Below are 24407 nucleotides of genomic sequence, written 5' to 3' on the forward strand. Positions count from 1 at the left end.
TTGTCACATAGCAGTTTTAGCACAGGTCCTTGGCCACTAACATGTCCTGTAAATTGTGACCAGTCAGGATTATATAGTTATTAGATCCATACAAAAGTGCCAGAAATAATCTCCAGTTGAATGAACCATCACACTATATATGTGGGGTGTCCACCTCCATAAACACATCCAGTCTACATTAAACTACTTGGCTCATTTATGGAGGGGATATGCAGGGGGATGCATAGAATAGATAAGAAATATAATACCTAAGCTATTCTTATTGAGACCAATGACTCTTGGTGCCATAGCCTAAGCAACAACTGATCACCTTTAACTATAGTTACCGGAACTGTGAAGTGTAGCTATAAACCAGAGAGGGAGGCATGCCTATTCCTTGTATACTACTCCTGTGCGCTATCACGAATTTGCCTTTTTTTTTATTAAACAGACAATAACTAAATGTTTTTATAAGTTACATAAAAAAAAAAAAGATACTTGTCAAAGTATCTGCTTTCTTGACTACCTTCAGGTACAGTCCATGGTTGCTCTCCTGTATCAGAATATCCACATCACTATGTAAAAGATTGCCATTGAATGCTTCAGTGCTTTTATATATATATATATATATATATATATATATATATATATATATATATATATATATATATATATATATATATACATACTTTGCCATGAATATAGGAAAAGCATCATTTCAGGGATGATTGGCATGTATCTTTACATATATGTACACATCAACATACCCTTCATCCAATCCGCTCTGTACAAACATGGCAAGTACAGTATTACCTTTTTTTTTCAAGCAATGTGAGACCTAAGGATACTGTTAAGGTTAAACTGAATTATGCACTGTCTAGAATACAAATATCCATGGATGCTCAGTAGCCCAAAACACACACACAAACATAAGAACCTCTTTATTTGTTACATAAAGCATCTGCTAAAAGTGTGGTCTGATTGCATTCTTGAAAAAAGTCTCCATATCGGGAAGCTTGGTCTGACTTTTGCCTCTGCCACATGGCCCTTTCTCCTAGCTACGTGGAACATGGTGTTGTAGGGTTAGAAATTACCAGCTGAGAGACGGGACTGAAACTGAAATTAAATACATGATTGAAGGGTTGCGACTGGAGCTTCAATAATACTATAGAAAAGCACTGGGATTTGCTCGAGGGTCTTTCTGGTTCCTGTATCGGAAGGCAAGCCATACACCAAGAATCTGAAAAGCAATGAAAAGAACAAAGATGATCACACAGTAAAACAAATTCAGGGTAAGAGGAGTTCAGTCCTTTGCTATAGTCACCCAAGCCCATAGTGTTGATTGGTGCGATAACATGTATATCTAACTGCTGCTCCAATCAAACATGGAGACATTGGACCCCCATGCTCATCCCCAGCATCTCTTGCCAATAGGCAATGGGTGCTCTTTATGGGGGAAAAAACTATAGGATCAAGTATCTCTATTATCCAGCATGTTTTCCATCACACTTGCAGTGTTTTTGAATCTGGTGACACCATGACGGATGCTCCATTTTAGCCTATGGGGCAACGGATAGGATACAAAAAAAAAAAAAAAAAGGGATAAATGAGGTCCCCAATTATTCCCATTAGGGATAGTATCAAATTGCCAGACAAATGTGAACCCAGCTTTTCACTCATCATGGCTGAAATAGAGTACAACTCGAACATGCTGGAGTCCGATCGTTTGGCATTTGAATACCAGTGGCTGAGGCTGTATGCAGCCCTAGGGAGTCCTAAAAAAAAACCTCTCTAGGGCTGTATCCAACTTCTTCAGCCACTGAAAAAAAAAAAAAAAAAATGCGGAGCCATCAGTCTTGTGCATGCTCAAGTTGCGCTCATCTCTAGTCAGAAAAGTTAGGTGCCTATGCCCTGTGACTCCAAACGATCTCTAAACTAAGGCTACATTCACACGTCCGTTGTTCTGTCTGCAATCGCAGGACACAATTGCGGGACAGGACATAGGATCAATGTTATTCAATGGCCCCGTTCACACATCCATTCGTAGTGCACATGTATAGTGCGGTCTGCAGTTGCCTTAAGAAGCTGTAGCTTTCCACTATTCACTATTCCACTATCCACTAACAGCACAATCCCTTTCCTGTGATAACTACCAACATTTTTTTATTACATTTTGAGTCACTAAATGGGGCAATTTCTAGTGGTAAAGACATCCATAGTCACACTATATGAGAGCAGACAATGTTCAGGGTCAGCTGGCTCTGGGTAGTAAGTAAGGATTATGCAAGAGTCATGAGCTATCAATTTGTTCTTGTTACAGAAAATAAGCAAAGAAAATCAAACAGCACTGTGCACATCTGACATGGTAACAGGGACTGCTGAATGGATCTAGTTAGAGCAATCATGTCAGCCAAAAAAAACTAAAGTGATCCATTTACCCACAAAGACACAAAAGTAACATGAGTGCTGACTAAGAAGAACTGAACTATTCTTATAGTTGGACTGTCATTTCAGCCAAGTACAGGATACAGCGACCTTTCTGTAATCTAAAAAGGCACATTCATATATTTGGGCTGTGCCTGCTGAGCAGGGCAGTTTCTAGGCCATTTTGGCAACAGGGCGACTCTGAGAAAAGCTCCCCCCCCACCTCCTATTAATGGGGGGGCCGCTATCAATCACTGCTGAGTGAGGTGCGAGGTCTGGGTGGGACACACACTGCAGAGCGCCCCTATATGGAACATGTGTCCTGGACTCCTGGGAGGGCTGATACTGGGGACACCTACAGAAGGAACCAGTGAGAAGAGACACCACAGCTTCATTAAACAACAACTACAACTCTCAGAATGCCTTACACTTATGAAGCTCTCAGGGTATGCTGGAAGTTATAGCTTGTGAGATGACAACACCTTGAGGTGTCTGTTCATTTTTACTTCAACTTCCAGTATATTCTGAGGGCTGTGGACTGTCAGTACATGCTGGGAGTTGTAGTGTTTGCAGCTGTTGTAGTTGGAGGCGCATTTGTTCCGGAGCAGGCCCCTCTGAATTTACTAAGGCTGGGTTCACACTACTTTTTTGCGATGTTTTTCCAAAAAACGGATAAAAAGTGTATGGAAAAATGGATGCTAGTGTGCATTCGTTCTGATCTATTTTTCCATTGACGTCTGTTTTTTTAACATACACAAAAACACAGTAGACTGAATTTTTGTGTACGTTAAAAAAAAAAGGATGCGTTCTGATATGACCGACAGGAAAAGAGGCTTCTAACCAACCTATTTCCCTGTTAGTCATCCTGCAGAGCTCACGGACAGGCAGAGAGCCATGACTAGTCACAGCCCAGGTGACTAGTTCCTGGCTCTCTGCTTGTTTCATGCGCCAAAATATTAGACCGTTTCAGCACCTAAATTTCTACAGAAGACATAGAACACAGGGTAAGGAAGCATTTTGGCATCTTCCGGGCACCGCTAGTAGCATTACCGGGAAAATCTAAGTTAATGATTTGCTTTATCTTTTACAAGTCTATGGCACTATACATTCTTCCAGAGGAATGAAAATCCGCCTCAGGAATGGAAGAAGGGAAGAATGGAGCGCCATAGACTGTAATAGAAATCAGTATAGCAGCAGATTTCACTGTGATACTCCCAGCGTGAAATTTACTGCAAATGCGGTATGTGTGGATGTGCCCTTATAAACCCATAGTAAGTTTGAACCTGAACCAGAATCGGATGCTGTAGCTGTATCTTTTTTCTTTTCCAGGCTGCGTTATCAACAGCTGCACCATGCGGGTCTGGTTCTGGACCTTACTGTAAGGGTAGCTTCACACTTACCGGATTTCATGCTGCGAGTTGTGGGTATGTAACCCCATTGCAAATCCCACTTCCAAACTCGCAGCATGAGATCTGCTGCGAATCCAGTACGTGTGAAGCTACCCTAAGTTGTCTCATCTCTAGTGTATATACAGACAGATCAATAGATATGTATTTACATACAATTATATATACACACACACACACAAATACATACACACGCTATACTTGTATACTACACAGTATGGACATCACACATACATAGAACACAAACGGCATACTATACATAACATAGGCTATCCCACACAGCACACTATACATTACATAGGATATCACACATACCTTTGTACATTGAACTCTTTACACACACACAAATATAGTGGAGTAGCTTTTTGTAGCTGGGTGCAGTCTAGGAAGGGTTAAATCACCAGGCACAGGTCCTATGCTAATAACCCTCCCCCACCCCCTCCTCCCGACTGAAGCTGCAGAGTCTTGAGAGCTATGGGGAAAGGATGAAAGTTAGAGGGAAGATGAGAAAGTATAGACTGTGGGGTATGAAGCTGCCCCCCCCCACCCAACAATAACATTCACCCCAACACTGCTGATCCCCCACAGTGACCTCCCCTCTCCCCCTCCAGACAGACAGCAGCACTTACATAGATGCTGTGTTCAGGCCGGGTCGGGGGAGGAGACGTTCTCAGACTGGAGCTGCTGCCTGTGCTGGATGCTCTGCAGAGCCACAGGGGGAAACGTGGGGGGAGTCCCTGCTGCCTCCTCTATCCTCTTCCCTCTGGTCAAAGGCCACAAAGGAGCCCCCAGGAGCCAGGTACTGTGTGTGTGGGCGCTCCAAAGTCAGAGCCTGCTGCCCTGTGCAGAACATCACTGATGCTGTGTGGTGAGGGAGGGCGCCCCCTAGCTGTCAGCGCCCAGTGCAGTGGCCCGGCCTGCACGGTGCTAGAAATGGCTCTGCTGCTGAGTATGCTTCTTGGCAAAAACTGGGGCAGATCTCAGAGTAGAGAAGAAAAACCAAGAGTTGTTTTTCTTCATTTCTTACTCCAATTTTTAGGTATACAGGAAAACTATTAAACACCCAAAAAAGGGTTTTATGGACTACAAAACTATTTGCTATGAATTGCTGAAGGGGGAGGGGGGCTATATCCAGCACCACCTAGCAGTTCAGCAAGGATGCCGCAGCCAGATCTGCAATGAGAGGGGCTGGGGGAGGTTAGCTCCATTCCCTGCGTAGTAGCCATGTCTGGTTACTGCAGCTCAGTTCCTTTTTAGACAAACTGCAGACCTGCTGTAGTCTTTATAGCATGGCAGCTCTGTGATTTCCATGAAATGGGTTACCTAGGAGTAGATGAAGCACATCTACTTTCTTTCACCCCTGTCCCCAGGCTGTGTGCGGTATTATACTTCAACTACATTCATTTCAAAGAAATTAAGCTGCACAACCGCACAAACCGAGGACAGGAGGTGTGCTGTTTCTGGGAAAAGCAGAAATGTTCTTGTAAGCCTTGATAACCCATTTAATGAAAGGAGCTGTCTGCATTAATATATATATATATATATATATATATATATATATATATATATATATATATATATATATATATATATATATATAAAATATATATTACAGCCAGGTTTTGGGATAAAATAAATATGCTATACTTGCATTTTATCCTTGTGGTGTCCATTTAGGTCTTCCCTGCCACTTTGGCTTACTTCTCTTCATTTGAGCAGTACCCTAATGACATACCCAGGGATCCTGCAACAGATGACTGACTGGCCTCAGAGTTAGTAGCAAAGGTAGCACTAGACTACGGAAGCCAGTGGGTGGCTGCTGGGTATATGGGTATGTAGCCTGTACATGGAAGTAAACAAAAATGGGAGGAGAAGCAGAGTTGCAGGGAGTATGTTATAAATGGAAACCACAAAGCAGATGACAGAGCCAAATAAGTCTCTGTTAACTGGAAATTGTTCCATGTGAAATAGCAAAAAGGCAAAACAATTCTTATTTTCACAGTTAGTAACATAACTCTTTACAGTAACAACGCGAATCGCTTTATCATCTTGGAAATCTGCTTAGAAGGAAGCAGGCTGATAACTCACTGCCGCTCTGTGCCGCTTCTCCCAGTTTCCTAGGACTGGACCCAGCTTTTCCCAGCACCCGGGGTGGAACGGCACGGAGCAGCAGTGAGTTAGAAGGCAGCCGGCTGATGAGCGGATTGTAGAGATAACGAAGCAATTCGCTTTGTTAATACTGTTAATTTGTTAATCTCTAATCACAAAAGCTTGTGGTGTGGTATGTATTCTACACTAGAGTACTATACACTGCATAATAAGGCCTACCTTTTAGTGTGTACGAGTCCAGGCAAGTATTTTACTACTAATCCAAATGTTAAGGTTTTTTTTTCTGCTGTTTGTGAATTAAATTAAAATTTCCCTTTCACTTGCATTAGCTGCAGAATGTCAGCATATAAATACAGGATCCGCATCAAAGTCTGGACAGGATTCTACAGCAATTGTTTGTATTCCTATTTGCAGCAGTCTGTTAAAGGCAAGTCTCAATTCTGGGACCCGCACCTATGCCAAGATTGAATGCACCACAGCTCTATAGAAGCTTCCGGAGGCGGTCAGAAAGCAAACAGGTGATCTAGGTTGTTTTATGCAACTCCTAAACCATATGGCTTCCATGACTCAGGGGTTTTCTAAACAGCATTGTAGGGAATGTATCACTGCTTAAGTGCATTTTATTCACCAGCTGTCTCTGCTTGCACTTGTTTTTCTTGTTCCACTTATAAAGTAAAATTTACACACACAAGCAAGAAGAGGGGGGAACTTGATCTTCTACTAGTTGCTTATACCATACAGTAATATTCTGTCGGTACTTTACCATTTAGGGAACTAGACTATTACCTCTGTAAAGCTGAAGAAGAGTCCTACTCCCCCAAGGATTTTCAGGGCTTCACCAGCATGGATCAACATTTTGTTGCCACACGTTTCACATTTCTCACTTTTAGTTTTACATTCCTAGAAGTCAATGAAAGAAACAAGGTTGTTAGCAAACATCGACAAAAATATCAGTAACCACTTCAGTGCCAGGACATATGCAATATATCACAGCTTAAAAAAGGGACACAGTTTCCAAAACAAGACTCAAAGCAAAAAAAGAAAAGAAAAAAAACAAACAAAAAACAACCTTTAAGTATCCTACAGACAAGTCGGAAGTTTTGATTGGTCAGGGTCTGGGCGCTCACATCCTGACTGTTCCTAGAACTAGCCGAGAGAAGCCCTCAGCAAGTGCTTTCCCTCCTGGCTCTCATATTTCTATGGGATCCATCTTGCATCACATGCACAGAAAGCAGTAGCACTTAGACATGCGCTTTTTCCTGCTGGTTGTAGCAGTCAGTCAGACCCTGACCAATCAAAACCTTTGACACTCTGTGCTCAGAACATAAAAACTAGAGGTTAGATTATGGAGTCATATCACATTCCACATCAAGGTGGATATGCAATAGGACAAAATGTTTCACCTCCAGGCTGTGTGTAAGGGAGGGGTAAACCTGTAGGTGAAAACAGGAATTTAGTCTTGTCAACTGACTAGTGACTCACAAGCTTACCAGCATGTAGACAGATAAATGACATATGAACTCACACCATGAACAAGTTTTATTAATTTTTTTTTTTTAAAGAAGGTGTACGGTTTGGCTTGGAGTATATATAATTTTTTTCTTCAACTAGCAAGCTTTGGTGCAAAATGGAGAGGCATTTTTAATGTTTCAGGTGTATACTAAAAATATATAAATTAAATGGATAGTGTATTTATTTATATTTAAAGGGGTATTCCGGGGAAAATCAATAAATTGGCAGTGTAAAGGGTTAACCAAGGTTAACCCTTTCCTAATATACTTACCTGTCCTGTATTGGCCCCCCAAGAAGATCTCAGGTCCAGTCACGTGAGCGTCCAGCCTGCGACTCGCGGATCCTCTGTCCTTCCGGTTCGGTGACGTCACCCGGCCGGCGTCTGCTCTCCTTCATTAGCAGCAGAGCACTGAACCCTGACTGGCTGGCTAGCGTGTAGCCAATCAGGGTTTAGTGCTCTGCGTCCCCTGAGGCTCTCGTCCAGGTCCCCTGAAGCTGCTGTACCAGGGGTTGTGGGGGCTCAGTGCCGGTCACCAGTTACATGCACTGCACTATGTGAGGGGTCTCTGCGGCATCCAACAACACCGCCCCCAAAGCGATGCCGACCGTGTCCCGGGAAGGGATGCGGCGGGCGGCATTACTTCATTCCTAACTACCAGACACACGGAGCGGAGCTATGAATGAACTAAGGCCGCCCGCCGCATCCCTTCCCCTCCCGGGACTCATGGTCAGCAACGCTGACACCCGGGAGGGAAGTCCTACAGAGTGGTGCTGTTTCCCCCCCCTCCCCTCCCTGTGTGAACTCAAAGATCGCTCACCCCCACCCCCCAGAGGGTGCTGCCGCGCTGGTCCGGTCTCTGCACCTTTTTCAAGCAGCCGGCCGTACTCATCTGACAGGCGCTGTGCATGTGCAGGAGAGATTTCTTATCGATAAAACAGGCGCTGTGTACGGAGCAAGGAAGAAATCTCTCCTGCACATGCACAGCGCCTGTCAGATGAGTACGGCCGGCTGCTTGAAAAAGGTGCAGAGACCGGACCAGCGCGGCAGCACCCTCCGGGGTGTGGGGGTGAGCGATCTTTGAGTTCACACAGAGGGGGAGGGGGGGCGGCGGAGGAGAAACAGCACTACTCTGCAGGACTTCCCTCCCGGGTGTCAGCGTTGCTGACCATGAGTCCCGGGAGGGGAAGGGATGCGGCGGGCGGCCTTAGTTCATTCATAGCTCCGCTCCGTGTGTCTGGTAGTTAGGAATGAAGTAATGCCACCCGCCGCATCCCTTCCCGGGACACGGTCGGCATCGCTTTGGGGGCGGAGGTGATGTTGGATGCCACAGGGATCCCTCACATAGTGCAGTGCCGGCCCATGGTACAGCAGCCTCAGGGGCCTGGAGCGTGAGCCTCAGGGGACGCAGAGCACTAAACCCCGATTGGCTACACGCTAGCCAGCCACTCAGGGTTCAGACCTCTGCTGCTAATGAAGAAGAGCGGACGCTGGCCGGGTGACGTCACCGAACCGGAAGGACAGAGGATCCGCGAGTCGCAGGCTGGACGCTCACGTGACTGGACCGGAGATCTCCTTGGGGGGTCAATTCAGGACAGGTAAGTATATTAGGAAAGTGTTAACCTTGGTTAACCCTTTCCACTACCAATTTTTTGATTTTCCCCAGAATACCCATTTAAATAAAATTGTCTAGACAGAGAAAAGGTTAAGAATAAAAGGCTTTTTTTTTTCCCCTTGAGCCAAGACCAAAAGGGGATCCAACAGGAAGGAGTTTAACCCACTTTTGGCTTTGACTGAAACAAACAAAAAAAAACCCAAGCCTAAAAACACGGGAGCAAAAACTAAAAAAAAAAAAACCCATTGAATCTATCCACTAATCCATCCATTATAGACTTTTAGGAGCCTGACACGTGACACAGCATCTGGAGAGGATCGCGCTTAGCGTGGTCTTCTCCTGTGGTGGTTTTAGCGATGAGTGTTCAGACCCGAACTGATCAAAACTTTTGACATGTCTGTATAACCACAGTTACACTTTAAAAGGAGTACAAAAACGAGGCCCAAATACTATGTGTGAACCCAGTCTTAATGGGGTTGTCTGAAGAGCAGAAGATGGCTAAAGCCCTCTGCTCCCCCATGCTTCCATGCTTACTACCTGTGAATCCACAGCTCGTAAAATAAGCTATTTTGTGCTGGGGAAACCACACCAATGCCCACCAGCTGCACAATGTCGCCAATGTATAAAATGTTTCTCGGAGTGTTCCTTTAACTTATTGACTTCTAAGTTCTTACAATGAGTTGTCATGCATTATTTACTCCTTAGAACAACAGTGCTGCTCCCTCTGCCAACATATATAGCTGCCTTCACTGAATGCAACCAACTACAGATATCCTCTTTTATTGTACTGTGAGAGATCCCCAGTGACAGAATAATGTCCTGAAAACCCCAGTCACACACAGCAGATTCTATGTAGAATTTAGGGCATATTCATATACACATATTCCTTCTTTTGCATAACCGCTGCACACTTTAACAGCAGACCTTTGCTGGAGCAATGCATAGGGGGAAATCCACTGTAAATTCTCTACGGAACAGACATCTGAACTAACCTTTGGATACACTTAATCCAAAAAAGCTGCAGGCCGCAGGCCCAGGAGAAAGTAATACGCTCAAGACAAAAAGCAGATAAACTGGAAAATTGTGGGCTGCACTCTTTATATAAAAGATATGGGAACTTCCATGATATTTATAGGTCCCATAAAAATAGCAAAGATTAGCCAGGACCTCATCCTAAATAGCCAAATTTCATGGCAACTATGTGAGAGTGCCATTACAGCTGCACTCCAAGTTATACCCCAACACTCCTAATATGAGAAATGGAAACAAATGGGAGGGCTCACCGCAGGGCACTGTGAGTACTCCTCTCTGAAGTGTGCACTTTTCTCTGTAGTGTTCAACCAACCACAACAGTTCAGGTTCTTCTCCATGTCTCTCCTGGTCCCGTTTCCCATACTGTTCCATGCTTCACTCAGAAAACGCTCCTGTGAAAAGAAAATTGTAGTGCTGGAGACTGAGGGCACATAAAATGCATGGTCTCCAACAGACAGCATCAATTGTTATCCTGCAAGGTCACAACAGTTCACACAATTCAATATTATCTATCTCCACACACACAGCAGATGGTGGAGGGGCTCACCATTAAAAAAAAAAATGTCTGCCCCCACCATCAGGACTATCTCCTATTGGCAATTCAGGTCATCTTAAATTTGCACTTGCTTAAGCTGCTCCTTTAGGGAAGGGGAGTTAAGATGTGTCCTTTACCTGTTGGGAGCTATTCATAGCCAAGCAGGAGCAGGAGACCACCAGTTGAAAAATAAAGATGAGTATTAAGACCACCATGTACTAACATACAAGTTAAGGATACTTTAAACTGGTATTTATTATAAAACATGTTTTTTTCACTAGGAATTTCCCACAGCGCACACATGCTATATAAATTCACTTTAAGGGTTGGGTCACATGTAACGGATCCACAGCGGATTTCACAGCAAAATCCACTGTGGATCCTTTCACTTTCAATTAGATAACATACACGCAGCAGGATTGTCATCCAGCTGAGTGTATGTAAAAGTCAGCCCCCATAAACCCCCCTGGCCCGGTACATACATTACCGGGTCCGGCTTGCTTTGGGGTTCCCCACGTCTGGATGTCCCGCTTAGCTAATCAGTATGCTGCGGCGGGGCAGTGCACCGATTGGCTAAGAGGGATGTCCCTTATGATGACCATTAAAGGGTTTTTTAATGAAAACAACCCATGTCTTTATGGTTGGTAACTTTAATTATATTTTAAACAAGTTATAAAGATATATTTGAATATTTTTTTTACACGTTTTTTGATAATGTTTTGAGTTTTGACCAGATGGAAAGTTTTCCCATTAATATTATATCTGTTGATATAAAACAATTTAACTGAATTTAATAGTTCAGAAAAATTCTTTACAAATCTCTGGCACCAGTTGATTTCAATTTACTTTTGTTAAAAAATCTCAAGTCTTCCAGTACTTATCAGCGGCTGTATGTTCTGCAGGAAGTGGTGTTTCCTTTCCAGTCCGACACAGTGCTCTCTGCTGCCACCTCTGACCGTGACAGGAACTGTCCAGAGCAGCAGGAAATCCCTATAGAAAACCTCTCCTGCTCTACAGTCTAGAAATACACCACTTCCTGTTGGACATACAGCAGCTGATAAGTACTGGAAGTTTTTTTTTTTTTTTTTTTACAAATTACAAATCTCTGGCACTTTCTGCCACCATTTGATTTTTTTATGCTAAACTACCCCTTTAAATCGGCATTTGCATTGCTAATCTGTAGTCCAGTATTGCATTCCTTAGAAAAGAAGGAGGGAGTCATCTGCTTACAGACAAGCCCAATGTACACTAGTATGTCCACTGATTATTAAGCGCTGTCACTTTAAAAAACAAACAAACTTTTGATATCTCACAGACATCGGTCAGGGTCTCAGTGCTCAGACTGCTTGATGCGACTTGCAGGAGATGCTGCACAAATTTACAATTCATAACATCTCTTTGCAGCATCTAGCAATTGATGGGGGGGGGGGGGTGCTCTGAGATCCAACAGATCAAAGCTTTTCATATCGCTTTGTGATTTTATAATTTTTTTTTTTTTTAGATGACAGTATATTTATTATATAATTAACTCACAGATGGACAAGCCACTACCGAAATGTCCACAAAAATAATGAGGGTTACCATTTGCAAACAGTGTAAACCACCCCACCACGATAAGGTAGCCTTATGCTCAGGACGGACCCTACACTGTACTATGGCCTCTCCATGGTATGTAATACGCCTATGCTCTGGGCATGCAGGATCCATCTTATACTGGTAAAAATAATTACACCACCTGGGTGGGATGGGTGGATTGCACGACCAAGTAGAGGCAGCCACTCCCCCAACTGGAACGCAGAAAAAAAGAGATTTGGTCAGCTCTCCTAGAACACCATTCACACTAGGCAGGAGCATGTTGCTATGGCTGAAATTGCAAACACACATAAACACAATTTCAGCCATAGCAGCGTGTCCCTGCTTAGTGTGAATGGTGTTCTAGGAGAGCTAACAAATCGATCTTTTTTTCTGTGTTGCAGATGGGAGGGGTAGTTTTGGTCTGTATTTTTGTTCAATCATTTAGTTACATTGATTTGTACAGCAAACACAGTACTTCTGAATGTACCCTCAAAGTGTAGAAATTATAATCCACCTATCTGGATATCAACACAGCTCAAAGGATACGATAAACAGCATCACTTGGTGGTGACTAACTGCTCCGATCAATCCAATGATGGCGATCAGCAGAAGGAAGACTCCGATGGCTATGACTCCCCCGATGATGTGGAGGCTGGAAACTATTCCAAAGCCCTTGCCCCATGCTGCCACACCAATCAACAAGAGGCCCACTAGCTGAAAGAAAAAAGAACAGTATAAAGACCATCGATAGATATACAATAAATATATTAAAGCGACTCTGTACCCACAATCTGCCCCCCCCCCAAACCACTCGTACCTTTGGATAGCTGCTTTTAATCAGAGATCTGTCCTGGGGTCCGTTTGGCAGGTGATGCAGTTATTGTCCTAAAAAACAACTTTAAACTTGCAGCCCCGTGCCCAACGGGCGTGGCTTAGAATATCTGTGTCCTAACTTTGCACCACCCCTCCATCCTCGTTAGGAATGCCACTGGAACATTTTCTCCATGCTGAACATTGCACAGGTCCTTAACGATCCAGCCCATGTGCAGTGCTGACACAGGTGGGGAATAGGAGACAATCTGCCTGGAGCATTCCTAATGATGAAGAGAGCGGGGAGGAGGGACAGAGAGGGTGTGCCAGCCTAATGCATACACAATCTAGGCCACGCCCGTTGGGCACGGGGCTGCAAGTTTAAAAGTTGTTTTTTAGGACAATAACTGCATCACCTGCCGAATGGACTGTAGGACAGATCTTGGATTAAAAGCAGCTATCTGAAGGTACAAGCTGTTTGGGGGGGGGGGCAGATTGTGGGTACAGAGTCGCTTTAAACATTCACATTTCACTATGTAATGCAAAAGAAAGGCAAACTAAAAGTGGGTGTCAGAGTATAATAAATGAAAGTGCCTGCAGGAAGTGGTATAAAATAACAAGTCTATAATTCTCGTGCAGTAATGACGTGCCATCCATCCATGTGACCACCAGAGCCGACATGCTATCTTATATGACGCTTGACAGCTGATACTAGTAATTGGCTGCATCGGTCACAAGGATGTACAGGACATTACATCATTGCTACAGGACAAGGAAACAAAGAATTGCAACAACCACAGAGTATCGGCACTGGATCTGACAGGCAAATAGGAGCTCTTATTTTATGACACTTCCTAAAGGTACTTTACATTTTTATACTCTTGGACAAACTCTTTAATTTTAGGCTGTGTGTCAGACACTCAAAGAAGCATTCCTTTTTTTTTTTTTTGGTATTGTTCCCCTGGCTGCAGGCTGTCACATATACTTACAAATGTTGATTGGCGTCCCACAGCGCAGCTCCTATCACGCTGGCAGTGACGTCACTGCTCTTCTGACCCTCTTCTTTCTACAGGTCTATTAAAGGCCGCAGTCAGGGTCTCGAATGCATCTCTATGAGAGCACTCCAATAGAGATGCAATTTGGCCCTGAGCTGAAGAGGTGAAGAGGTCACGTGGGTGCCAGCGGGATCTGAGCAGAACCGTAGGACTGGAACGAGGCCGCACTGCGGGACACCGATCATGATTGGTAAGTATATGTGACAGCCTGCAGCTGGGGAACAATAAAAAACAAACAAAACAAAACAGAAAAAAAAACACTTAATGCTTCTTTAATATATACAGTGGTGCCATGGATTACGAGCATCATTCGTTCCGGGACCGTGCTTGTAATCCAAATCCACTCTTAAACCAGAGCAAATTTTACCATAAGAAATCATAGAAATGCAAACAATTGGTTCCACACCCCAAAAATAATTTTTTATCATTCTGAACAACATGTAAAACTAATAAAACAAACACTCAGAAACAGCTGAATATGTGATATTATAAGTTACAGTGCAGTAATAGAGAAGATAGGAAACACAAGGGCTGACAGAGACTGCAGGGAGCATGAAGGAATGAGCAGGGCAGATGTGGGCACAGTATAGCAGCACTCTCTGTCCAGGGAGAGAGGGGTTACAGTTATGGAGAGATTACTTCCACAGTCCTGTCCCCTGATGTAAGCCCCAGCCTGAAGTGGATGTGCTATGATTTGGTAGGTGAGGGAGACTTCCTGTGTCAGTGTACAGGGCTGTAGACCCCGCTATGCAGATCATGCCCCTCCTCAACTCGCACTCCCACCCAGTACAGAGAGCTCTTAAACCAAAGCAATGCTCTTAAACCAAGTCACCATTTTGAAAAACTGATCTCTTAAACCAAAACGCTCCTAATCCAAGTTACTCTTAAACCAAGGTACCACTGTAGTTCCATCTGGCAGCATGTGTTATAACATGCCAAAATCAAACTTTTAAACATGTTTTGGGAGTTTTTGGTGATGTATTATCAAATTTTCCACTTGTACTAAATATTTAAAGATAATCCTGTAATCTTGCAGTTTTCACTGAACCTAAAAAGCTGACACTTCATGTTCTGTAAAGATCACTTATCAGCAGTCTTATCACAGGCAAGAATACAGCAAAGCTCACACCAGTATATGGACACAACAGAGTAAGACTATTGATAAGTGATGGTCAGTGCTCAGTCTTCCCCCAGCCTGCACATGCCTAGAAAACTCTCCTAAAAAGTCAACAGGGTTTCCTATTATTATAAGTCCAACAGGTTGCTGTAAAGCATATATCTAACAGCTGTGAAGACGTTCAAGTAAAGGCTTTCTCCAAAATAATAATACAAAAAAAAGGAATAATTACAATCAGGCTCTAAAAACAGTAAAACAGAATGCAGCCAATAGCGAGCATAAACACAAACCCAGGAAATATGAAGTGAATATGCTACCTCAACCAGGGGATGCAACACAATGAACCGGAGTGCCTCACCAACCATACAATGCCAGAACGTTCTTATAAACAGCTGCGGTTTTAATATATTTATTATAAATAATAGTAATGATGATCAGGAATGTTGAAAATTCAAGTGATCCTGTTATTTAGAAATATTTTGACATGTGACCAGACCATGTCAAAAGATTTGATTGGTCAGGGTCCCAGAGCTGAGACTCCCACCGATCATTACAATGAGCAAGAAGAAGCACACTTTTCTTCCCGCTTTGAGGCAATCTCCATGCTCAAGCATCTGGATTAAAACTTTTGACATGTCCGTTTGCCATGTAAAAAGTATTTCTGCATTTCTAAATTACAGGGACACTTAAAGACCCACCCTATCACTTTTGACATTTCATAAGACAGGTCAAGAGTTATTTTTTATGACAGTGGCTATTTAACTTCAGATAAGGCTATGTTCACATCAGCGTTTTTTTTTCTTCTAACGGATCCGTCTATATTAAACTGATGAGCATAAACAGATGAGCAGACTGAAGCAAACTGATTGCAAAATATTCGTTTTTTTTAATGGTCCATTTGTATTCTGACTTTAAAAAACTAACTTTTGTACATCCATTTGCATCAGTCAGCATCCGTTTTTCTATCCGTTTATTTTTCTTCTTTGGTTTCTTGCTGCTTCTGCGCATGCTCAGTGCATAAACGCATGAAACCGGATGTGAACGGAAATACCTTCCGTTTTAGATCCGATGAATTTTCACTTACAGGAAATCTGTCAGCTGTAATTCATGTTCCAAACTGCTGGGACTGTTAGATAGCAAGAAGACATATGGTACCTTTCATATGTCCATCTGTGCTTCCAGAATGCAGAAAAAAAGGTTTTATTCTCTGGTACAAGGTGTCAAGGAGTGCCGAACTTGTGTCCTTGCACTGCCCACATCAGGCCGTGTAAAAGGACCCTTAGTCTAGTGGTTTAAATAAAGCCAGGAACTAGTATTGTTATTTCTTCGGCCTGTAATACAATCCACATGAATATAAGACAAAACCAAGTTTCAAGGAAGGCGCTGTGGCTACCAGACTCCGGGGATAAGTCAGTAGAAAGCTGCCAATCATCCTGCATAGGTGTGGTGACCGCTGCTCTCGCCATCTCACCTAGGAGGCCGATCAGGATTGACGCTGCTTATTATTAGCGCTGCAGAATCTGTTGGCGCTATACAAATATTATTATTATTTAGAACTCCTACTCCAAATGATATTAATCAACATATCACAGAGCACCTCTCCTGTTGTGGCAGCTGGCCATACATATAACAGCTGCCACCCAAATGCTCATTTAGTGGATGGCCATCTTTCCCAATCCCCTTTATATATACACACAACGAAAAATAGTATTCAGCTTCACAGTAAATAAACCCCCCAAAATTATTCACAGATAATTTCTGAAAGGAAAAGATCCACCAAGCTATAACTAAACTATGCTTTTATATTATGTGTAGAGCCAGTATGACACACTGTGCCATGTTTGGGGTGTCTGGAAGGTAGGAGACCTTATAAAGCCACTAAATACAACTGAACTTAAAGTAGGTGGGAAGAAATAAATAAAGTCTAGGTGAGACATTTATTAAGTCCGGCGTTTTCTGTGCCGGACTTAAAAATGTCCTCGCAGCTCCGACAGTACCGAGATTTATGTAGAGGCGCGCAGGAGGAAAATGGCCAGATGCGAATATTTATTCGCAAAATGGCCATTTGCGAATAAATTTATTTGCATCTGGCCATTTTCCAACAAAAAAATATGCATTTTATCAATGATAAATGTCCCCCTATATCTAGATAGCATAGGATCTCACCACTTTCTGGCACAGGAAACATGTGGTGTATGTACTTTGTCTATTGCAAAAAATGGGAAAACAAAATCCAGGGTCACATTCTAGCAGCTGCCAGTTCAGCCGATGCAAAAGAGCCAGCACAAAGGACAAAAGTCACACAAAACAGAAAGCCAGATTAAAGGAAATGTGCACATACTCCTATCTTCAGACCGGTCACAGAAAGCCGTCAGGGAGCGTCTGAACTGAAGACTGGAGATCTGCCCCTTTTTAGTTGCAAACAATCACAACAATGAATGAATGTCAGTCATCTGAGTGACTGGGGCAGCAGCCATGTTTGCTTGACCAGCTTTCTGTTTATTCTCTATGGGACTTCTATGGTACTTGGTTCCTGTTACTAGCAGAAAATGTAAAGTAGTCATTGTCATTTTAAACAATCTACCAAAGGACAGTAAAGGGAAACAGTGTCTGGTAAAATCGCTAGTCCATGTACAGTTTCCATACAGCAAGAACACTGCAATACAGCACAACCATCCCACTACACTCACTTTTTCACTCCAAAATACAACAAAAGATTGGATTATGGTCAATGACCGACTACACGCTATTTTACATGATAAGGAGGAGAACGTCCAAAGGTCTGGCGTCCCTGGATTTCATATTTATCTGATAACCCTTAGGGGTGGTAGTGGTGGTGTGAGACTGTATTATGTATAGGGCATGCTGTGAGGAGGAGCAGGGGACTACATGAGTCTCCCCTTCTCCATTTCCCTCCCTTCCCTTCTTTTCTGGCTGGCTCTCCTTTCTCAACCCTCTTTCCTTCCTTCTTTTTCTTCACTCTTTTCTTTGTTACCTCTGGTCCCACTCAGGTGATGGAACCAGGGGTTTGTTTTGGCTATGTTTGGGCGGAAGTTCTAAACATCCGTAGAGGCCCCAGTTTGGCATTGCGGAGAGTTTTGTGAATTGCATTGTTATGAAGAGTGCCATATGAGTGTTTGTTTTAATTTACCTGAGTTATGTTACATTTACTGTACAGTTATTCTGGGCTATTGTTGTCTGCCTGATTCATTTGCTTATTTGTTGTTCTTTATTTCGAAAATTAATAAAATTTTATGGAAATACAACAAAAGGATCCATACACAATGCAAGGAGTTCTGGTTTCAGAACCAGAAAATTTGCACATTTTTGGGGTGCACAAAAATATGTGACTTTCTATAACTTATTGCTGCGCTCACTAATGGTGTGTTTACACAGAGATTTATCTGACAGATTTTTGAAGCCAAAGCCAGGAACAGACTATAAACAGGGAACAGGTCATAAAGGAAAGACTAAGAGTACTCTTACACGGAATGATAATCGGCCCTATCCGGGCGATTATCGCTCCGTGTAATAAAGACAACGATCGGTTCAGATCTATAATCGCCGGGCGCCGACTGCACACTGCTATTACACGCCGATGCTGACGATATGAAAAGAGGAATACATTACCTATCCAGGCTGCAGGGCTTCTCTTCCTCTGTGCTTCTCCCCGGGTCCCACGCGCTCCAGCTTCACAGCGGCTTGTCTCAGCTGACAGGCCGCTCGGCCAATCACAGGCCAGGACCACCGCGGCCAGCGATTGGCTGAACGGCCTGTCAGCTGAGACAAGCCGCTGTGAAGCTGGAGCGCGCGGGACCCGGGGAGAAGCGAAGAGGAAGAGGAGCCCTGCAGCCTGGATAGGTATGCGTACAGTTTAAACAAGGGCTGCAAGGACAACGGTAACGATGTCCCTGCAGCCCTTGTTAAACGATTATAATAGTCCCAGATCGGCGCTCGTTTACAGGTATTATCGGGCCCTCATCGGCTCGTGTAATACAACCCTAAGATTTCTCCTAATTTCAAATCCATTCCTGAAGGGTTCTATGAAAGCCTTCAAAGTCCTTTATACAGACGGAAATGTAGAATTCTCTAGAAGGGAGATGAGAATCAGCCACACACAAGGTCACTATACCCATTAGTGTGTCCCAGGATACTACTACTCTATAGACATAATGGTGTGTGCATGTTGAAAATGCCAGCACCTGAAGTGGCGTTTATCTTTCTTCTCCATTCTGTCCACATCTGTCACAGGCTTGCAGAGCATTCACCAATACCAGGTATATAGATAAAGGAAAACATGTGATTTATGTGTTATAAATAGAGCAACTTTTCTATCTATACCACCCTCTGGCAGTGGTTTCCTACCTGTGGTCTCCAGCTGTTTCCTACAGGTGTCTGGACATGCTGTAAGCTGGGGGGGGGGGGGGGGGGTCACAGGCTGAGATTTTACTGCATTAATATATTCAGGTGGCTGAATACATTAACTCAGTACAGCAAGAATCTATTCTCTTTAGCAGCTTGTGGTAACATGTAGAGACATAGGAGTGTATGATACCGACACTCATCTAACACAAACAGGGCTCCAGACTAAAAAATTTACCTAGGAGCCATTGGCTCCTAACCTAAAAAATTTAGGCACCAAATAGAATATTTGGTCGCCAACATTTTAAAATATGTAAAATTAATGTTATGTTAAATGGGACTTACTGTGTGCAGAGGCCACGGCAGCCTCCTCCTCCTTTAGATCCTTTCTTTTCTTAGTTTGAAAACGTTCAACATGGAAACTTGCAACTTGACAACCATATACAGTCTGACTCAGTACTTCAGCTTCACTTGGCTAGCCTTTTAATGAGGCTTACTCTTCTGAACTTGAACTTAAAAGCTTGCAACTTGACAACAATATACAGTCCACTAGAATGTGTGAGGTGGTCTACAAGTCAGGTTCTGAGTCAGTGTATACATACACACACACTGAGGGAAGTGGTACTGTGCAGTGTATACATACAGACACTGAGGGAAGTGGTACTGTGCAGTGTATACATACACACACACTGAGGGAAGTGGTACTGTGCAGTGTATACATACACACACACTGAGGGAAGTGGTACTGTGCAGTGTATACATACACACACACTGAGGGAAGTGGTACTGTGCAGTGTATACATACACACACACTGAGGGAAGTGGTACTGTGCAGTGTATACATACACACACACTGAGGGAAGTGGTACTGTGCAGTGTATACATACACACACACTGAGGGAAGTGGTACTGTGCAGTGTATACATACACACACACTGAGGGAAGTGGTACTGTGCAGTGTATACATACACACACACTGAGGGAAGTGGTACTGTGCAGTGTATACATACACACACACTGAGGGAAGTGGTACTGTGCAGTGTATACATACACACACACTGAGGGAAGTGGTACTGTGCAGTGTATACATACACACACACTGAGGGAAGTGGTACTGTGCAGTGTATACATACACACACTGAGGGAAGTGGTACTGTGCAGTGTATACATACACACACACTGAGGGAAGTGGTACTGTGCAGTGTATACATACACACACACTGAGGGAAGTGGTACTGTGCAGTGTATACATACAGACACTAAGGGAAGTGGTACTGTGCAGTGTATACATACAGACACTGAGGGAAGTGGAACTGTGCAGTGTATACATACAGACACTGAGGGAAGTGGTACTGTGCAGTGTATACATACAGACACTGAGGGAAGTGGTACTGTGCAGTGTATACATACAGACACTGAGGGAAGTGGTACTGTGCAGTATATACATACACACACACTGAGGGAAGTGGTACTGTGCAGTGTATACATACACACACACACTGAGGGAAGTGGTACTGTGCAGTGTATACATACACACACACTGAGGGAAGTGGTACTGTGCAGTGTATACATACACACTGAGGGAAGTGGTACTGTGCAGTTTATACATACAGACACTGAGGGAAGTGGTACTGTGCAGTGTATATACATACAGACACTGAGGGAAGTGGTACTGTGCAGTGTATATACAGACACTGAGGGAAGTGGTACTGTGCAGTGTATATACATACACTGAGGGAAGTGGTACTGTGCAGTGTATATACATACACTGAGGGAAGTGGTACTGTGCAGTGTATATACACACACACACACTGAGGGAAGTGGTACTGTGCAGTGTATATACACACACACACACTGAGGGAAGTGGTACTGTGCAGTCTATACATACTGACACTGAGGGAAGTGGTACTGTGCAGTCTATACATACCCCCCCCCCCCCTCAGGCTGCGGCCCCCCCACACAGATTAGTGGCCAGCCGCCACCCCTGCCGTCCCTCCGGTTGTACTCACACTATCCACAAATTGGTGCCGCTGGGGTGCACTTGAAGAACCGCCGGGTGAGGAGAGGCGGGAGAGAGGCGCTGGAGGAGTGTGGCGCCTCTGCGGCCGTCCGTCCAATGAATAACGGACGTGCTGGATGACGTCACTGGAGAAGCGTGTCCCCGCACACGTCATCCAGCACGTCCGTCATTCATTGGACGGACGGCCGCAGAGGCGCCACGTGCTTCGGTGCAGCGTGCGGAAGTCCTTAAAGAGACAGCCGCCGCCGGGGCCAGTCGTAAATGGCCATTTGCAAGATATCAGTCGCATTGGCGACCATTTTGGTCACCATCTGGAGCCCTGACAAAGCGTGTAGATGCAAGCTCCCATACTAGGAATAGTGTCTACAACATAGGAAAGAAAAGTCTATAGAGAATTCACAGCAAAATTCGCTGCGGATCCCTTGCCTGTCATTTTTGAATGATAACCTTAAAGTGTGACCGTCGTTTGTTAAAACTTTTGACATATCATCAGTCCAAGTCTGAATGGGAGAAGACCACACTTAGCATGATTCTCTCCCGGCTCTGTGTCACATGATCGGCCAGGCTCTGTCTGATTGCCTATGTAAGGCGGCTGATATTATGTGACACAGGTCTGAACACTCAGACCAATCAAAACTTTTGACAAGTCAAAAGTTTTACAAACGACAGTGACATTTTAAAGAGAACCTGTCACTCCATGAATGGCTCCTGGTCCCTAGCGATGTGTATGCTGCTGAGAGTTAAAGGGATCTTTCAAGAACTGGAGGATGATGGGCTAACCTAATGCTGCATTTACAAGGAGCGATAATTCGCCCGATTAACCATTTCGAAAGTACAATGTGTTTTTTAGACCGATCAGCGTTTAGACGGAACAATTTATCATATAGAAAAATCGCATTGCGATCATTTTCCGATCGCTTAAGCCTATCTCGCACGTAGGGTGAATCGGTGAAGGACTGTTTACACGGAACGATCTGCGAATTTTTTGTGAACGACGATTTAAGAATATGTTGTAAGATCAAAATGAACGATTTCTCACTCGTCACCTGACCGTTCGCTGCGTTTACACGGAACGTTTATCGCTCAAATGCGATCGTTATCATGCAAATTCGCACGATAATCGTTCCGTGTAAACGCAGCACTAGAATAGGGCATGAATATTATGCCACCCCCCCCAGATCCTCTGACACATGGGGCACAGTAATCCAGTGAGCCCCACCTCCCCGATCTGTCCATTGTGCATATGTGCCATTGCAGCTGCATTACCTGGCACCACCACTACACACGACATAGAGGGCGCTGTGCCTGCTAAACAATAACGGGCCCACGTCCGCACAGCGCCCCCCTCTCAGTCAGGTGATTGATGGGGGTGGCAGGACACGATCTCCACATCTGCTTGCTGTCAGTGAATTGCTGAGGCATTGCACAGGGATCATAGATGTGACAGCTTGTATAGATAGTCCTCTCTGTGGGGGCATTACCCAGCTCCTCACTGCGGGCCGCCCAGGGCACAGCCTCCTCCGCCAGGTAACAGACCCGGTACAGCTGAGAGATCCCGGGCACATAGAGCCTCGTACTCACCATGTAAACCACGTTGAGCGCACATAGCGCGTTCTTCGAGCAGGTAAAGCCGCCGCACACCATCCTCCTCCTCACACCGGCAGATAGCGGGGACCCAGCCAATAACGGGGATGTCTCTTTAAGAGGGAAGACTTCTCTTTCGCCTCTACGCACCGCTAGCCGGTGACGTCAGGACCCGCCCACCGGAAGGCCAGCGTCTGGCGCTTATTGGCGGCATAGTACGCCCCGCCCACTTCCCGGCTTATAGGCATGTCTGGCAAACTATGTGCCTCCGGCGCAGAGATGACGTCAGCGGAAGTCTGTCTAGTGGCGGCCATGTTCCTACACCTGCCACTCCTGTTCACAGAGACAGGAGACAACGACTCCTAAATACGCATAAATAATTACACGAAACCAAAGCCTCTCAGATACCTAAAGGGGAAAAAACTGGATGCTGACCTATAGTGTACAAATCAGAAACTGGCTTTGTTACCCATAGCAACCAGTCACAACTCTGCTTTCATATTACCAGAGTAATTATTTTAGATGCTTTTGACAAATCTGTTTTGAGACGTTTTGAAAAATTAAAAAAAAAAAGGCTTTTGTTGCCCATTGCACCCAAACACAGGTCAGTCTTTACTTTGCCAGTGCATTAAGGGCAACCTACAGGGTTTGGTCACATGGACATAAAACACACTTTTGGGCAAGAGACTGTGCTGAGCTCTGTACACACCGTACTGTTTCACTTAAAGGGAACCTGTCACCCCCCGTCAGCCCGACAGGCTCCCGACCCCCCGCTACAGCCCCCTATACTCACCGGATTCCGCCGGGTCCCGCTTCTGGATCCGGTCGGGTCACTGAGATCTCAGCCGCTGCAGCCCAGCGTGCGCGCTGAGAGATGAGTCCAATGCTCATAGAGAATGATGGGAGAGTCCAGCGCTCCGTCATTCTCTATGAGCGTTGGACTCATCTCTCAGCGCGCGCCGGGCTGCAGCGGCTGAGATCTCCGTGACCCGACCTGATCCAGAAGCGGGACCCTGGCGGGATCAGGTGAGTATAGGGGGCTGTAGCGTGGGGTCGGGAGGCTGTCACCCCGGCACGGGGGGTGACGGGTTCCCTTTAAATAGGAGTGGGGAAAACACTGACATGCCACTTCTTTTGCCGGATAGTGGAATACGCCAGCCCATAGAATGGTGTCTATGGAGCCAGCGGAAAGGTGCGCGGACAGCCAACGGAATTCCGCGGAGTTTATCCGCGAGAATTCCGTAGTGCTAACCCACCCTTAGGGGGTAGTCAGG

At 44.5% G+C, this 24407-nt stretch overlaps 1 protein-coding gene across 1 annotated transcript; it reads right to left on the bottom strand.

The window, feature by feature from the left end:
• Positions 1-905: 905 nt before the first annotated feature.
• TSPAN31 (tetraspanin 31) lies at positions 906-23318 on the bottom strand. Its single transcript, XM_069970329.1, has 6 exons — positions 23131-23318; positions 12732-12899; positions 10748-10828; positions 10327-10467; positions 6705-6818; positions 906-1219 (listed from the first exon to the last, which is right to left on the bottom strand). The coding sequence occupies exons 1-6, from the start codon at positions 23191-23193 to the stop codon at positions 1145-1147; spliced, it is 642 nt and encodes a 213-aa protein (XP_069826430.1). The 5' UTR covers positions 23194-23318; the 3' UTR covers positions 906-1144.
• Between the last annotated feature and the right edge of the window lie 1089 nt (positions 23319-24407).

This window comes from Dendropsophus ebraccatus, chromosome 5 (genome assembly GCF_027789765.1).
Source record: "Dendropsophus ebraccatus isolate aDenEbr1 chromosome 5, aDenEbr1.pat, whole genome shotgun sequence".
Taxonomy (NCBI): Eukaryota; Metazoa; Chordata; class Amphibia; order Anura; family Hylidae; genus Dendropsophus; species Dendropsophus ebraccatus.